The 18,668-nt window shown below is 40.6% G+C and overlaps 1 protein-coding gene across 5 annotated transcripts in view; it reads right to left on the bottom strand.

The window, feature by feature from the left end:
• Positions 1-18,668, bottom strand: part of PC (pyruvate carboxylase) — a 582,027-nt gene that overhangs the window by 6,450 nt on the left and 556,909 nt on the right. For all 5 annotated transcript variants that reach the window (XM_029611112.1, XM_029611108.1, XM_029611109.1 and 2 more), the window contains one exon: positions 3,446-3,586. In XM_029611112.1, the coding sequence (XP_029466972.1) occupies positions 3,446-3,586 (141 nt within the window). The remainder of the gene's footprint in view (positions 1-3,445; positions 3,587-18,668) is intronic.

The following is an 18,668-nucleotide window of genomic DNA, read 5'->3' as shown; positions in this document are numbered from 1 at the left end:
GCTGAGTCAGTCTAGTCATTTAAAATGTAGCCCCTTTGCAAACTGCACCAATTCAGCTGAGTAAAAAAGGGGCCAGGTCAGAGGGGCAGGCTTTAAGTTTAGCTAATGGGGCAGGCTTTTAAGTTTAGCTAATAAGTGTGATATTCAGCATTGACTGACTAAATTTAGCCAGGTAAACAGAGCTGCACAAATGACAGGTCTAAATTTACCACTCAGATTTTGAGCAGATTAATTTAGCGAGATATTCAGCCACACAACTAGTGTGGTGAGGGCTGCTTTAATCTATGGGCAAAAAGGGCAGCCACCCCAGGCCCTACATAGCCGGGGGCCCATAGTATGAGCACAAAGGGTGCTGCCCTGACGACTAGACTGGCCAATGCCCAAATCTTAAGCAGCAGATAACAGCCCTCTGTTTCCTGCTCCAGCACTTTTCCTCCCAGGCAGCACACAGGGAAAGAGATGGGAGGAGCTGAGCCTGGAGAAGACACTGTAGAGACAGGAATAGCCACATTGCTCCCTAATTTAATCCCTTCTCTCTTTCCTGTTGCAGGAACAGGAGAGGAGGGGTGAGATTGGAGTGGACAGAAAAGCAAAGAATTCTTTATTTTTCGTCTGCATGTTTGTATTTCTAATTTATAGTCACTTATTCTGTATTTGGTGAGGTTTGTATTCCGCGTAAGTGACCAAGGCGACATGTAAGTTCTGTGTAGATGTCCAACATGAAATGCACTGGTGGTTTTGGGCCCAGTGGAATATTTGTAGTTTTGCCTTTCCATATGAGGTATTTTTCAAAGGAGTTACACATGTAAATGTAACATACTAATATAGCAATTTTCAAAAGCCATTTACGCTTGTAAACTGCACTTATGCAGGCAAATCCTGTAGACAAATTCAATAGCATATATTGTAGCAATTTTCAAAAGCCCACTTACATGGGTAAAGTACATTTTACATGTGTAAAACCTATTTTTAAGCATGAAAATGCTTTTTAAAATCAGGCCCCCACACTTGTTACCATTTGAGTTCTAGGAGTTAGTGCTGTTTTGGAATACGAGATAGGCCACATGGAGTCTGAGTGACATTTTTTGCATTGTGGGTTATTTTACAATGTCTGGTAATAGGGTTGCCAACTTTTCTAAGAACCATAACTTATATGCATAAGTTATGGCCTGCTTTGAAAATACTTGGATAATTTTCTGACAATTTGTGTAAATTTACAGCTCCTCTTTGGCGGGCATAACTAATGCGTGTACACTTACATGCATACTTTTTAAAATCTAAAACTATGCACAATAGTTGCCTACTCTGCCCAACCCTGCTCCTTGGAATGCATGATACCAGGTTTTGCATGAACTTCTGTGTGCACTGAGCTCGGGTGGGTTTAAAAACACCCATTTGAACATAAATGGCTTTGAAAATTACTCCCAAAATGTGCACCAACCACAGTGGAAGGGCCAAGGGGATTGTGGTTAATTCTTACAGGGTCAGTGATGTGTTGCCGGTTTATTATCAAGGGGCTATCAGCCAATAAAGTTCCACTTGCTAAGGTATTCCTTTTTGTTTTTTACAAAATGATTTAACCCTCTATGACCTCTTTCCAAATAAAATAAGTCGTACATTGAAAATACAATATAACACCACCAAAATTACATTCCAATCATGAGATTTTGGGCAGATTCTTAAACCTTTTATAGGATCAGCATAAGTATTATCTAAAAATATGCACCCAAGTTTTTAGAAGTACTTAGGACCCTTCTTCAGATGTCACATCAGAGATATCAAACAAAAAGGACGTGTGGCAGAGAAAAGTACATTACTGTTCAATACATGTCCATACATTTATTACATAACAAATCACGTACATCTCCATCCAGGAGGACTTCGGGGGATAATGTAGTGTTAGTAGTAGTGAGTTTGCAAAACAAAGGCTTCAGAAAGAGTACCAGCATCTGACTCAGCACAGGGAGGATAGTGGGGGACCCCCAACGCCGGCCCTGTCCCTCCACCATCACATTCAAACCCACCCTTCTCCTGACGCTGAGCCAGATGCCAGGACTCATTCGCTGAAGCCTTATTTTGAAATTTTCGCCACCATTACACTACATTTATCCCCCGAGGTCCCTCCTGTATGAAGATTTACGTGTATGGCTCCGTTTCAAGATGTGAATATCTTTTGGTACCCCCCGACGCAAGTCTTGACAGCAAAACACGGCCGTGTCAGGGCTTCCTTGATAACGAGCGTGCATTAATATTAGATTGTGCTCTTCCCGATCTGTTAATATATAATTAATACATTTATGGACATGTATTGAACAGTAATGTATTTTTCTTTGCCACACACTCCTTTATGTTTGATATTATCTACATGTGTGTGTTCGTTTACTCTGCCTTTATCACACACTCAGAGATATTCCACATCTGAAGACACGATTCATATTGTCTCATTACCTCATGTACAACTTTTTTTTAAAAAATACTTATACTGATCCAAATAAAAGCCATCGTAGCTGCAGATAATCCAATTTACTCCAGAGAGCCATAGCGCTGCTAGATCACTGGGTTAAATATCTAATCAGTAAAACTGAAAATAACATGCTCATCAAATACAGAATACGGGGCCATATATTTGAAATAAAAACGTGGCCAGATAGAAAGCATCTATCCCAGGACTTTGTTACCTACGCGGGAAAGACATTCAATATAATAGACCCTAAATTAACAAATGAAACTAAACTCTCTTGCCTAGTCATTTCGCTACCACCCTTCTCCCAGCTCAACAGAGGAGCAGAGACCAGTAAATGCCGTCCTTTCAACTATCCACTCAAATCCACATACAGTACATCAACCACAGAGCCTAACAAACACTCAACCCACTAAAAGGTAATTGGAGCATTATCACTCTCTAGTTCTCTCTGTCTCTCCATTTACACCACTAGAACTGGATGCTATCAATGGATTATACCAAACCCTTGTAATGGTTTATTACTAACTAAAAAAAAAGAAACATTTCAGACATCACATGCATTGTATAATTTGTGAGCCGGATGGCTTACTTTGGAGACATGGCAGTCTAGATGACCCTCCCCTCCTGGGCATCTGTCAGTGCACCTTATGTAGTACATTTTCAGATGCTTTTAGCTTTCTTTTAGGGTTTGTTTTTTTTTTTAATTGAAAAGAAAAAAAGATGTTGAGGAAAGAGATGCAATTTCTCTGGGCTTGAACCAAAGTGAGATATATATTGTTTGTGACATCAGCAGGAAACAAAATAGCCAACGTCAAGAAGAAAGAAAATTACTTTCTCCATGTTGGCTGGAATGTGTATTCACAGATATTAGCTTGAGCCATGAAATTGCTATTAGAATTTTATGTACTGCAGTCAAACCTGGTAGTAATGGCTCTGTTTAGCATGAACTTGTGATCTTTTTTTCTACCACACGCCGCTTACCTTCATGGCCTGTGTATCCTTGACCAGGACTGAGCGCAGCTGCCCGTTCAGCTCAAAGAACACTTCCCGCTGGCCAGACTTGCTCAGGTCGCCCAAAGCCAGGGCTTTGATATGAAGTGTCTTCCCTCGCTCCAGTTCCACCTGAAAATACAGGCATGGGAAGATGTTAATCCTGTCAGCACCTCATCAGTGAAAGCAGACACACTTGCTGGTTTCCAAAGGTGCTATTCCCACCCACATCCAACCAAAGGGGCCGAGCGCACTGTATAACCCGCACTCCGACACGGGTTAAATAGGCGCTAATCCACCCCCTAACGCAGAGTGAATTCAATAGCGCTCATCACATGCAAATGCATGTGGATGAGGCTATTACTCATTCACTCCGCATGCAAAAAAAAAAAAAAAAAAAGGGTGCGTCTCAGACGCACATTTTGCTCTCAGATATTAACGCCTACCTGGAGCAGGCATTAATAGCTGAGCACAGGTAAAAAGTACAGAAAAGTAGAAAAAACTGCTTTTCTATATTTTTTTTCTACTTAAAAAAAAAACCAACAGACTGCCGAGTTATGAAGACAGTCACCGGTAAACTCAGCTTCGGTTTTCATAACTGGCCATCTGCCAGTAATGAAAACAGACGCCGAGTTTATCGGCGTCTGTCTTCATAACCGGCAGCCGCGACCCAATAATTTGGGTATAGCATAGTGCCCCCCTTGTGGGTGCCATGCACATGTTAGGAAAGAGGGCGCTGACTTTTCAGTGCCCACTTGCCACACTTTTTATTGCATCGGCCCCAAAACATTTGGTGTCATTTTTCATGAAAACACACCACCATCCTTGGCAGAACCCAAAAGAAAACGGTTCCCAACATGTACTCTACCCAGGAAGTAGCCAAAACGCACTAACACTTGTGCAGCCCTTGTTCCACTGGCTAGTAGGGCTTAGAGGCTCGCTTGGAAGTTCTAGGGCCATGTTCTCACCCATGCTGCTGGGTTCTTTTGCTAATCTGGGAAAGGTAAAGCTTTTCAAGACCCTTAGGGTTGTCTGGAAGTCTTCTACTAAGTCTCAGTAAAACACAAAGACAAAAGACATAACACATCGAGTTGGGGTTGCTCATAAAACAAATCCTTTAACTGATTAACTTGTTTACAAATTCTTTGGGCAGAAATGGAAAATAATGAGCATAGATTAGATTCTCAAGCCTATACATATTGCCCATGAAATTACCCACATGAAAAACAAGCTCAAAGTCCACAGGTACACTGTGCTCATAGCAAGTCTCAAAGGAAAAGTACAATTATGAAGTAGCAGCCTACTGATAAGAGCAGCAGGCTAAGAACTAGGGAACACGGTTCAAATCCCACTGACACGCTTTGTTCTCCATTGCCTTAGTGTATTAGTGGAAAGAGATAGTCCATGTTGGAAGAACTTTGATATACGAAGCAGTGTCTAGCTTAGCCTGCAAAGTGGTACACTGACATGTTAGAACACAACATTTAGCTGCCCTGACAGTACTCCTTGCTAGTTATTACTGCATAGTACTTCTGCTTTCTGCCTAAGGGCAGCGGCTGCCTGTCAGTAACAAGTGTATTTATTTATTTATTTAAAATCTTTTCTATACCGTCGTTAAGCTAGTTGCCGTCACAACGGTTCACAATAAGGCACATAATTTCAAACTTAAATGTGTTTAAATTATATTAACTAAACAGGTGCCATCAAATACTGTAACATAGTTTCATATTAAATATTACTTAGTGGTTGTGATAAGTCATGTCTACTTTTAAGTATATCAGCTATAAGATAAATTAATACTTAAGTCTGGTCCTCTGTTTGTTGCAATCTAATAAAAGTAAAATAAAATAAAATACACATACATACACAATTCGAGTAAGCTGATGTGTGTGTGGGAGTTTTTCTGACCACATCCTACATTTCTCTGGATTCTCTTCTCCATTCTCTTTGTGGTATGCTTGCTTAAATAGCCATGTTTTTAAACTTTTTCTGAAAGCTTTGATGTCTTCTTTGCATTCTGATTTCTAAAGGCATTGTGTTCCATATTATAGGTCCTGCTAGGGATAGGGCCCTATCCCTTACTTGAGTTAGTCTGGCTGTTTTTACTGAGGGAATAGTTAGTAGGGCTTTGTTTGCTGATCTCGTGTACGTGATGGAATGAGCAGACTAGGGACTCAGAACAGGTGAATAAGCATGCACAGCCTTTGTGATTTAGGGCAGGAACCTTAAATATCTAGAGGACATAAAACTACAGAACCCAGGAAGTCATATGGAATAACTGTCACAGAGATGACAGAGCAGTTAGAACAATTTGCAGAGAAGCCAGTGACAACCAGCAGGACCAGACCCATCTGCACCATTCAGAGAGTCCAGCTCTCCATCCTGACCTTCTCCTCTGGGACTAACTGAGTTGTGCCATTTGACTACATTGACCAGACGAGGGAAGCCAGTTCACCTGAAGTCCCTCCGGATGACAACTAGCCAGACAGTCAGACACCAAGAGCCTGTAAATATCTTTTGAATATACTCCAGTCTCATAAGCAGTGATTATTATTCGCTTGCTAGCACTATTATTACTAGTAGTAGTGATTTTTTTGCCATTTTTTTTTTTTACCATACTTTATATACAATTTTGGCGATCTTTGTCACATGTCTGGGTCTGAGTCGGGATTGGGGGAGGGGGGTGGAGAAATTAATCTCCAGGGACCCTGCCAGTCATAAGAACATATGATATGCCATACTGGTCAGACCAAGGGTCCATCAAGCCCAGCATCCTGTTTCCAACAATGGCCAAGCCAAGTCACAAGTACCTGGCTATTTATTTTATTTATTTATTTATTTAAAATTTTTATATACCGACATTCATCCAGGATATCATATCGGTTCACATTGTAACGCAAAAACAAACGCACGGCATGGCGCTTTACATTGAACAGTAAAAAACATGATAACAATGCATTAACGAGAGGGGGGAACAATAATATGGGAAGTTTTGCAATAAAATTATATACAAGAATTGCAATTATATACATATGTACAAAAGAAAGAAAACTATGAGGTTAATTTTAACCTCATAGTTTTCTTGGCTAGTACCCAAAGTTGGCTAGTACCCAAACATTAGATAGATCACAAGCCACTATTGCTTATTACTTACCGTAATAGCAGTTTATGGATTTAACCTCTAGGAACTTATCCAAACCTTTTTTAAACCCAATAATACTAACTGCCGAAACCACATCCTCTGGTAATGAATTCCAGAGTTTAAGTATCTGCTGAGTGAACAAGAATTTTCTTCACTTTGTTTTGAATGAGCTACTTGCTAACTTCATGGAGTGCCCCCCTGGTTCTCCTATTATCTGAGAGAGTAAATAACCGATTGTTCAAGTCCTTTCATGATTTTGTATATTTCTATCAAATCCTCCATCAGTCGTCTCTCCTCCAAACTGAACAGCCCTAACTTCTTTCGTCTTTCCTCAAAGGGCAGCCGTTCCATGCCCCATATCATTTTGGTCGCCCTTCTCTGCACTTTCTCCAGAGCAACTATATCTTTTTGAGATGCAGTGACCAAAACTGCACACAGTATTCAAGGTGCGGTCTTACCATGGAGTGATACAGCAGCATTATGACATCTTCCATTTTATTTTCCATTCCCTTCCTAATAATTCCTAACATTCTGTTTGCTTTTTTGATCGCCACAGCACACTGAGCCGATGATTTCAATGTATTATCCACTATAACGCCTAGATCTCTTTCTTGGGTGGTAACTCCTAAGATAGAACCTAACATTGTATAACTACAGCAAGGGTTATTTTTCCCTATATGCATCACTTTGCACTTGTCCATGTTAATTTTCATCTGCTATTTGGAAGCCCAATCTTCCAGCCTCACAAGGTCCTCCTGCAATTCATCACAATCCACTTGAGATTTAACAACTCGGCATAATTTTGTGTCATCCACAAATTTGATCACCTCACATGTCATACTCCTTTCCAGATAGTTTATAAATATATTAAAAAGCACAGGTACAAGTACAGATCCCTGAGGCACTCCACTGTTTACCTTTTTCCACTGTGAATACTGACCATTTAATCCTACTCTCTGTTTCCTGTCTTTTAACCAACTTGCAATCCACAAAATGACATCACCTCCTATCCCATGACTTTTTAGTTTTCTTAGAAACGTCTTATGCAGGACTTTGTAGAATGCCTTCTGGAAATCCAAACACATCACTCCTACCAGTTCACCTTTGTCCACGTATATTCACCCCTTCAAAAAATTGTAGATTTATGAGGCAAGACTTCCCTTGGGTAAATCCAGGTTGGCTGTGTCCCATCAAACCATGTCTATCTAAATGTTTTGTAATGTTATTATTTATAACATTCTAGCTCTAGTACATCCAGAAGGTGCAAAATTGTTTAGAAAAGGAGCAAGAAGGGAGAGCTTTCAAGATGGCGCCCTGACCAGACGTGGCTGAAGGAGCTCCTGAAATTTCTCCTCGATACCGTTTCCACAATGCCACACACTAAGCGGAAGGCTAGGGTTCGTGGAGGGAAAAGTACTTCCACACCGACCGAAGCCTCCCAGAAGCGGATAGGAAACTTCTTCGCCACGCTTCCCCCACCAACACCGGGAGACCTGGTCGCTATAGGGACAGTTGAGGAGCGTGAACTTTCCCTCTTGACCGAACCATCTTTGAGTCCCGGCTCACCAAAAAGACCGCCGCCGCCGGGACGTGGAGAAGATCAAGGGCAGCTGTATGCTACCCCCCCCCTCCGAAGAAAATAGTGGAGGGGTAGAGATATTAGCATTCAAAGAGACAACATCGGGACTTGCCGGTATGGAGCAAGGTTGCTCGGATCCGCGAAGGGAGGTAGGAGGACGAACGGATTCTGAGCAGACTGCAGGACCCGCCCCGTTGACAGAGAACAATGGCGTCGATGAAGCAGTAAGTGGGGGAAGGGTAACCGAGGCTCGAGAAGTAAAAGGGACAGTGCTGATGATTCCCCCAGGGGAAATAACACTCTCCATGACTTGGACGGCACTTAAATCTCTGGAGACCGCTATAGGAGGTTTGACAAGAGAGGTCCAATGTATTAAAGAACAAACTAAACAAAATGCTAATGAATTGGCTATCCAAAAAGAAAAAGTGGGAAAAATAGAAGAACGGTTGGAAAAAGTGGAAAAAAATACAGGTAAATTTAATACAGACTGAAACAGATGTTAATAAAAGACTGGAAAGAATAGAGAACAACTTAAGAGCCCATAATTTGAGGTTCATTAACTTTCCCTTATTTAGAAACATTTCTCCAATAGATTTGTTTAAGCTATATGTTTCTCAGGTACTGAAAATCCCTGATGAAATTAAGCCTGTAGTTACAAAAGCGTATTACCTATTTCCTGCTGACTCTAATCAAGGTAATGTGGAGGAAATATCTTTGCCGGATTTAACAGCCCTCTTAGAATCCTCACAAGAGCTGGTGGTCTCTCAAAGAAGACCATTATTAGTTTCGTTTGCATTTTTAATGGACAAGAACAATGTCTTTAAACAGTTTTTCCGCAATAATCATGTGTTATTCTTTGGGCAAAAGATTTGGTGCTATCCGGACCTAGTTAAGCAGACACAACAGCGAAGAAAACTATTTCTTAATATGAGATTGGAAGTACTCCAGATGGGGGGAACTTTCAAGCTAGTTTCCTCGCAAGTGTCATGTTAAGAGTGGGGAACAGAGATATATTTTCCTAGAACCATCTCAGCTAAGGTCCTTTTTGGATTCTGGAACCAACCCCACTTAAGATTACTGTTTAGGTGTATGCAATTGTATAAGGTGGAGGTTTTCAGGGTGTTCAATACTTCAGTATTATTTCTTGTATAATGCTCCTTGTTTCCAGCTCTCCCATATTTCTTTTATTAATGGAGTACAATGTTAATTATATTGTAAATGGATAATGGAAAAATTTTCATTTTGAATTACCTCATTGTACCCAAATTATTTCTTTAACAAGTTGAATACTTGTATGTACTTAAAAAGCAATAAAGAAAAAAAAAAAAAAAAAAAAAAGAAAAGAACATAAGAACATAAGAAAATAAGAAAATGCCATACTGGGTCAGACCAAGGGTCCATCAAGCCCAGCATCCTGTTTCCAACAGTGGCCAATCCAGGCCATAAGAACCTGGCAAGTACCCAAAAACTAAGTCTATTCCATGTAACCATTGCTAATGGCAGTGGCTATTCTCTAAGTGAACTTAATAGCAGGTAATGGACTTCTCCTCCAAGAACTTATCCAATCCTTTTTTAAACACAGCTATACTAACTGCACGAACCACATTCTCTGGCAACAAATTCCAGAGTTTAATTGTGCGTTGAGTAAAAAAGAACTTTCTCCGATTAGTTTTAAATGTGCCCCATGCTAACTTCATGGAGTGTCCCCTAGTCCTTCTACTATCCGAAAGAGTAAATAACCGATTCACATCTACCCGTTCTAGACCTCTCATGATTTTAAACACCTCTATCATATCCCCCCTCAGTCGTCTCTTCTCCAAGCTGAAAAGTCCTAACCTCTTTAGTCTTTCCTCATAGGGGAGTTGTTCCATTCCCCTTATCATTTTGGTAGCCCTTCTCTGTACCTTCTCCATCGCAATTATATCTTTTTTGAGATGCGGCGACCAGAATTGTACACAGTATTCAAGGTGCGGTCTCACCATGGAGCGATACAGAGGCATTATGACATTTTCCGGAGCAAGAAAGCCAAAACCAATAAAAGGGGAAGGAATCATGATTCAAACCAGAGTCCGTCCATCCATGCACTTCTTGCACTAGGAGTATTTGGAAAAATCAAACAGAAGTCCAAAATGGTGTTAAAAAAATAAAGGCTTTCCTGCAACTTAAAAGTTTCCAGGCCAAAATTATAAAAATCAAATCAGCATACAGCAGATCACAAAAATATATCATAAGGTTTCATTGTACATGTTCTGACAACTCTCCTATCCCTTGCACTTTCATCAATGGAAAATATATCCTTACCAGTGAGGGTAGGATGACTAGAGTGTTACGCCAGTGTTATGTTTGCTGGTCACAGCGGCATGCCGCGACCAGCTGCTCTCACCTGCGGCCTTCTCTGATGCCGCATCTTCTAGTCTTGCAAAATCCTCCAGTAATTTATCACAGTCTGCTTGTGATTTATCTACTCTGAATAATTTTGTGATATCTGCAAATCTGATCACCTCACTCATCCTACCTCATCCCAGATCATTCATAAATATATTGAAAAGCACCGGTCCAAGTACAGATCCCTGAGGCACTCCACTGTTTACCCTTTTCCACTGTGAAAACAGACCATTTAATCCTATGCTCCGTTTCCTGTCTTTTAACCAGTTTGCAATCAACAAAAGGACATCGCCTCCTATCCCATAATTTATTATTTTTCTTAGAAGCCTCTCATGAAGGACTTTGTCAAATGCCTTCTGAAAATCCAAATGCACCACATATACTGGGCTCACCTTTATCCATATGCTTATTCGCCCCTTCAAGTTGGGTTTGATAGCTATTTTCATTCAACTTAAACATTTCCTCAATATATATAAGCTGATTTTCTTAGGCCATTGAATGATCTGTAAAAATTATTCAGCAATTAGTCATTAAATTAAATTAGTCAGTAAATAGCCACTGCTAGTACTAGCAACAGTAGCATGGAATAGACTTAGTTTTTGGGTTCATGCCAGGTTCTTATGGCCTGGATTGGCCACTGTTGGAAACAGGATGCTGGGCTTGATGGACCCTTAGTCTGACCCAATATGGCATATTCTTAATAATATGGAGGAGTGGCCTAGTGGTTAGAACAGCGGGCTGTGAACCAGGGAAGCCAAAGTTCAAATCCTGTTGCCTTATCACCTTGGCCAAGTCACATCACCTTACATTGTCTCATGTATAAACTTAGGGGGTCATATACCAAGCCGCAGCATTTTTCCCTGGAGCAAACTTAGGGGATTTGGTACCACAGTTTAGGAAAACACAATGTATTTTCCCCAGCAGTAAAATTCCACAAGGAAAAATACCGTGGGGGCAAAGTGCCCAAAACAAGTTTGATGATGGCCCCTTCGCTTGAGGCTGCCATCTTCTTAACGGCAGCCCTCATAAGAACATATAAACATAAGACTTGCCAAACTGGGTCCATCAAGCACAGTATCCTGTTTCCAACAGTGGCCAAGCCAGGTCACAAGTATCTGGCAAGATCCCAAAGGGTAGATAGGTTCCAAGTTGCTTATCCCAAGAATTAGCAGTGGAGTTTAACTATTATTAAGGTAAATTGCAAATGGACTTTTCCTCCAGAAAACCTGTCTTAAACGCAGCTAAACTAATAGCTTTCACCACATTCTCTGGCAATGAATTCCAGAGTTTAATTATGCATTGAGTAAAAAAATATGTTTTATTAGTTTTAAATGTATTACCTAGTACCTTCATTGTGTGTCCCCTGGTCTTTGTACAATTCAAAAGAGTAAACAACTGATTGTTTTCTCGTTCTATTCCACTCTTTATTGTACAGACCTCTATCATAGCCGTCTCTTCTCCAAACTGAAGAGTCCTAACCTTTTTAGCCTTTCTTTATCGGGGAATTGTTCCAGCCCTTTTATCATCTTGGTCACTCTTCTCTGTATGCTATACCTTTCTTGAGATGTGGTGACCAGAACTGAATACAATACTCAAGATGAGGTTGCACCATGGAGCGGTACAAAGGCATTATGATAGTCTCAGTTTTATTCTCCATTACTTTTCTAATCATCTCTAGCATTCTATTTGCTTTCTTGGCTGCTGCTCCGCTCTGAGCAGATTTCAAGGTATTTTCAGCGATGACACCTAGATCCTTTTCCTGAGTGGTAACTAATGTAGAACTTTGCATTATGTACCTATAATTTGGGCTACTCTTTAAGTGAATCACTTTGCACTTGTCCATATTAAATTTCATTTTCCATTTATATACCCAGTCTCCCAGTTTTGCAATATCCTCTTGCAATTTCTCACAATCCTCTTGTGATTTAACAACTTTGAATAATTTTGTCATCTGTAAATTTGATTACCTTACTTGTTCCCATTTCCAGGTATATTAACAAGCAGTGATGCCAGAACAAATCTCTGGGACACTCCACTATTCACCTTTTTCCACTGGAAAAATGTACCATTCAGCCCTACTCTCTGTTTTCTATCTTTTAACCAGTTGGCAATCCACAATCGGACACTGCCCCCTATCCCATAATTTTTTAATTTCCTAAGTAGTCTCTCATGAGAGACTTTGTCTAATGCTTTCTGGAAATCCAGATAACTATATCAATTGGCTCACCTTTATCCACATGTTTATTTATGCTTTCAAATAAATGTAGCAAATTTCTGAGAAAATAATTCCCTTGGCTAAATCCATGTTAGCTTTGTCCCATTAAACTATGGTTATCTGTATGCTCAGCAATTTTGTTCTTTATGATAATTTCTACCATTTTGCCTGGAACAGACATCAGACTCACTGGTCTGTAATTTCCTGGCTCACCCCTTAATCCCTTTTTAAAAATTGGCATTACATAGGCAACCCCTCCAGTCTTCAAGTACCATAGATGGGGGGTGGGGGATGGGAGAGAAACATTCCGGAATTTACAAGATGGACGCCTAACTCTGCTCCTGGTAACAACTAACTGCTTGTCTCCACCTTAACAACCTCCCAAAGTCTCACCTTAGACTTCAAATATGCCCGGGAAAGGAAACTTGATTCAAAATTTAATAAAGGAGTTAAAAGACTTAAACAAGATCCACCACCCCTGAAAAAGAGAAAGCGAAGCAAGCTGTAAATGGAGACTCAGTTCTAAATGAACTACATAAAATAAAAACTGATGGAGCTACACTTTCAAACAACCAGAGATATTAAGTCTAATTTACTGCATTTTGTAATGTACTGCACTTTGTTGGTTCAAATCTTTCCTCAGTAACAGATCATATAAGGTCAGAATTAACAACAAAGAATCCCTCCCGGTCAGCTCAACCCTGGGAGTCCCTCAAGGCTCCTCATTATCCCCTACCCTCTTCAACATTTACCTCCTCCCACTCTGCCAGCAGCTTTCGAATCGAAAGTTAACACACTACATATATGCCGATGACGTGCAAATACTCATCCCGATTAAGGACTCACTGTCCAAAACCCTTTACTTCTGGAACACTTGCTTACACATTCTATCAACCTCCGACTAGAATGATGCATGACAACCTTAAAAAAAAAAAAGACTCAAAACCTGGCTTTTCGGTCAAGCCTTTCCGTAATCTCAGATGACCCCTCCTTCCTTTCTAGACTCACCAACCTCAAGACCATCCACCAGTTGTTACGTCTCGATCTCCTAAACCAGACATAGCGTCATAGTCAAGTCTGGTTTTAATTTGTAATTTTTTCTTTTAATCTCAATTTTATTCTTTAAGCTCTAATCTTAATTTCTTTCTTTTAGTTTTACCTCCACCTTTGATCTTTTGCCCCCCCTCCTCTTTCCCCCCTAACCTCGCACATGATCCATTACCACCCGTTTCTTTGGCCTCTGTTTTCGCAGACTTAACTTTCTAGCAAAGTTAGCTTTGGTTTCCACATCTTAGATATCAGAGAAATGTGATCGTTGTTTCGTTGTTTGATGTACGTTCAATAGTTGTTCTGTTATTTGATGTATTATAACAGTCCTATAACATTTACTCTATGTTTGGTGTATAATAACAGTTTAGAACAGTTATCGCTCTCTGGAGGAGCTCTATATTTATCCATACCCATTGGATCCCAGTTACCTGTATCCCTTGTTCGATGTAATGCATTCGTTGTTATGCCGTTCCTCGTTTCGATGTAAACCGATCTGATATGTTCTTTTGCACATGAATGTCGGTATAAAAAAGTTTCAAATAAATAAAAAATAATTTGGAAAAATTGGCTAATCAATTTACCACTCTACAAGTTGTTGTGGGTAAATGTGAAGTTCAATTGTTGAATCAGATGAAACCACCAGGTAAAGTAATGAAAAATATAAGTGAAATTAATCTTCTCAAAAAAAGAAATTGAAGAGCTCAGGAACCGGGGACGTTGCAGCAATATCTGTCTTCTTGGCATACTGGAAGGAGCAGAGGGCACTAAATTAAATTTGAGGAAGAAATAGTTCCTAAGATACTTACCTGATATGCCGTTTGAGGTGGAAAATGCGTATCGAGTTCTTTCACATCTAATTTCTAATTCCAAATTCCCAAGGCCAGTTGTCTTCAAAACTCTCAGATATCCCCAGGCTATTGAAAATTTTTTCATCAGCTTGCCAGAAAATGCCAATTATATATGAGGGTAAGAAAATCTTTGTTGTTCCTGACTTGGCTAAAACGGCAGCATTAAAACATAAGCAAATACTTGCAATGAGACGGCGACTTAAGATATTGGGGGCAAGATATGGTATACTGTATACAGCTCGTATGAAAGTAACCTACAACAAATTCAACAACTTCATATGATGATCCCACTGATCTAGAAGCCTTTATTTCTAGAGAAATTAGTAGAATGGATCAAAATTTATTTATATTCAACAATATTTAGAGTTTTTCTATACCGGGATTCATGATACAATCATATCATGCCGGTTTACAGATAACAGGGGGTGCAGTAACTTTGTACATTTAACAAGTGCAAAAGAAACAAAAAGTTAGAATATAACAGGGTTGCTGGAACTGGTGGAGGAAGGAGACAATAATTATAGAATTTATATAGAAGTAAATTATTTACATTGAGCAGTATTTACATCGTGCAGCAATGGTCTGTTAATGGATATTAGACTCGGGAAAGGCTTGTTTAAATAGCCAGGTCTTAAGCCTTTTTCTGAATGTTAATAAGCATGGTTCCAGTCTGAGATCGGGTGGTAAGGTATTCCAGAAAGAGGGGCCCGCTGTGGAAAAGGCCCGGTTTCTGAGTGCTAGATGGTGTGCAGATTTGGTAGGGGGAATAAGCAGGGAACCTCTGTAGGCTTCTCTGATGGGTCTGGATGATGTATGTAGTCTGAGGGGGATTTGGAGGTTGAGGGGGGCTTGGGAATAGATGGTTTTATGGATGATTGTGATGGACTTGTGTAGAATTCTGAAGTGTATTGGTAGCCAGTGTAGATTTTTTAGAATGGGAGAGATGTGGTGTCTTCTTCTGGAATTTGTCAGGATTCTAGCTGCCGCATTCTGGAGCATCTGAAGTGGTTTTATGGATGAGGATGGGAGACCTAGCAAGATAGAGTTGCAATAATCTATCTTGGAGAATATTACGGCTTGTAGGACTGTTCTGAAGTCATGAAAGTGTAGGAGTGGTTTCATTCTTTTTATTACCTGCAGCTTGTAGAAGCAGTTCTTGGTAGTATTGTTAATAAATGTTTTTAGATTCAGGTGATTGTCTATTACTACTCCTAGGTCTCTTGCTTGTGTAACAATGGTGTTAAATGTAGCACTTTGTGGGGAATTGCTGTTTTCGGGAGTGATGAGGAGGAGTTCCGTTTTGGCTGAGTTTAGTATCAGGTTTAGGTTTGCGAGGAGTCGGTTGATTTCTTGGAGGCAGTTTTCCCAGTGTTTGAGTGTTTTGGTGATAGATTCCTTGATGGGTATCAGAATTTGCAAGTCATCGGCATATAGGAAATGTTTTAGTTGTAGGTTGGTTAACAGTTGTCATAGAGGAAGAAGGTATATGTTGAATAGAATTGGGGATATAGAGGAACTCCTAGAGAGGAATTGTAGCGGGGGGATTCTTTATTATTGATTCTAACTTTGTAACTTCTGTTACAGAGGAATGTTTTGAACCATGTGTGGGCAGAGCCTGTTATTCCAATGTCTGATAGGTGGTTGAGGAGGATGGCATGGTTTACAGTGTCGAACGCCGCCGACAGGTCTAGGAGAATTAGTAGGAAAGATTGTCCTTTGTCCAAGCCCATGATGAGGTGGTCTGTTAGTGATAAGAGTAGGATTTCATTGCTTAAAGCCTTGCGGAACCCATATTGGGAGGGGTATAGTATTTCGTGATCTTCTAGGTTGTCCGAGAGTTGTGAAATGACCAGTTTTTCCAAAACCTTTGCTACAAAAGGCAGGTTGGAAATTGGGCGGAAGTTGTTTGGATTCTTGGGATCCAAATCTGGTTTCTTTAGTAGTGGTTTAAGAGAAGCAATTTTTAGGGCAGCAGGGAAGATTCCCTGTGTTAAGGAACAGTTCATGATGTCTGCTAGTGGTTTGGAGATGGTTTCAGGTATTAGCAGAAGGAGTTTTGACGGTATTAAGTCGAGGGGATGGGAGGAAGGTTTCATTATCTTTAACAGAGATTGGATCTCTGAAGCAGTGGTAGGTTCGAACGAATCCAGCGAGGTTCTTTTGTTGAGGAGATGGTAGGAGCTAATCAGCAATGTGGGGCTAGGGGGCAAGAGGGTTAAGAGATTGGAGATTTTGCTTTGGAAGAATAGGGCTAGTTCATCGGCTTTGGCTTGTGCTTGTTCATTAGGGATAGATGGTGTGTTAGGTTGAGTTAGTTCGGATACGTAGGAGAAGAGGGCTTTTGCGTCGAAGGTAAGGCCATGAATCTTGTGAGCGTAGAAATCCCTTTTTGCCTTTAGGGTTGAGTTCCTGTAATGATGGAGGGCGGATTTGTAGGCGGAAAGTGTGTTGGGACAAGGAGTTTTGCGCCATTTGTTTTCCTTTTTTCTGAGGATTTGTTTGAGTTTCCGTAGGTCATTAGTGAACCATGGTTGTCTCTTTCGGGAATTTGGGTTGAGTTTTTTTGTTGATAGTGGACATAATTTATTTGCTATTTCCTCTGTGATATTGCTCCAGGATGATAAGGCTGAGTTGGGATCTGAGAGGTTTAAGTGTGGAAATTCTTTAGCCAGGTGGATGCTGAGGTCAGCAGAAGAACAAGATCTTCTGTAGGTAAACGAAGATTGAGGGGGGTGAGGGTTACAGGTTTCAGTTATTGAGAAAGTATTTATTTATTTTATTTAACAGTTTTTTATACCGACCTTCATAGTAAATAACCATATCGGATCGGTTTACATTTAACAGAGGGTATAACTAAAGGAACAATTCAGGTAAACCATAGATAACAATAGATAGTAATAAGTCAAAGTTACAATCAACGGGAATCGAGAACTTGGAAGCTTAAACAAGCTGGAAAGAAGATAAAGGCAGGTAGTAATTATAAAATATACGATAGTGAGACAGGGTTAAAGCTTGAAGGTGCTTTAACCTGGAGGTGCCAGAATCCGTAGTTCATGAAGATAAATGCCAAAGGCCTGGAAAGAGTGGAGGGCCATTAGTGATTGTCTGGTGGATCGGAGAAGGCTTGGTGGAAGAGCCACGTCTTGAGTCTTTTTCTGAAAGTTAAGAGGCAGGGTTCCAATCTGAGGTTTGAAGGGATGTTGTTCCAAATAGAAGGGCCTGCTATTGAAAAAGCTCTGTCTTTGGTCATAGAGAGGCGTGTGGCTTTAGTAGGAGGAAATTGTAGAGTGCCTTTGTGAACATCTCTTGTTGGTCTGTTAGAGGAGTGGAGTTTGAATGGGATTTCCAGGTCGAGTTGAAGTTGATGATGGATGGTTTTGTGTATTAGGGTGATTGATTTGTATAGGATTCTAAACTTCACTGGTAACCAATGTAGGTTTTTGAGGATGGGTGAGATGTGTTCCCTGCGGCTAAGTAGCGGAGAGTAGTGAGTGATCCGACCAGGGGACCAGTGTGCATACAGGAGGGGATGAGTGCTTGATGCCAGAGTTTATGAAAATGAGGTCCAGGGTGTGGCCTGCTTTGTGGGTGGGCTTGTTGATAATCTGTTGGAAGCCCATGGCTGTAAGTGTGGAGAGTAAGGATTCACAGTTGGCTGTGAGTGTAGTGTTGTCAACATGTAGGTTGAAATCTCCTAGGATCAAGGCGGGGGAGTCCAGGTTTGTGTGTTTTGCAATTAATTCTACTATGGGGGAGGCATTTGAGTCGAGAAGTCCTGGTGGGGCGTAGACTAAGAGGATTTGGAGTTGGTCTGTTTTGAAGAGGCCCGTTTCTAATTTTGAATCCGATTTTACTGGGAGTTGGGAGACTCTCAGTTCTTTTTTGGTTGCTAGAAGAAGGCCCCCGCCCCTTTTCTTTGGCCGGGGGAGGGAAAATACATCATACATCTGTGTGGAGAGTTGATTTATTAGGGCTATGTCTGTTGGTTTCAGCCA

The sequence above is a fragment of the Rhinatrema bivittatum genome, chromosome 8 (assembly GCF_901001135.1).
Source record: "Rhinatrema bivittatum chromosome 8, aRhiBiv1.1, whole genome shotgun sequence".
Lineage (NCBI taxonomy): Eukaryota > Metazoa > Chordata > Amphibia > Gymnophiona > Rhinatrematidae > Rhinatrema > Rhinatrema bivittatum.
This window is presented reverse-complemented; position numbering and strand designations above follow the sequence as displayed.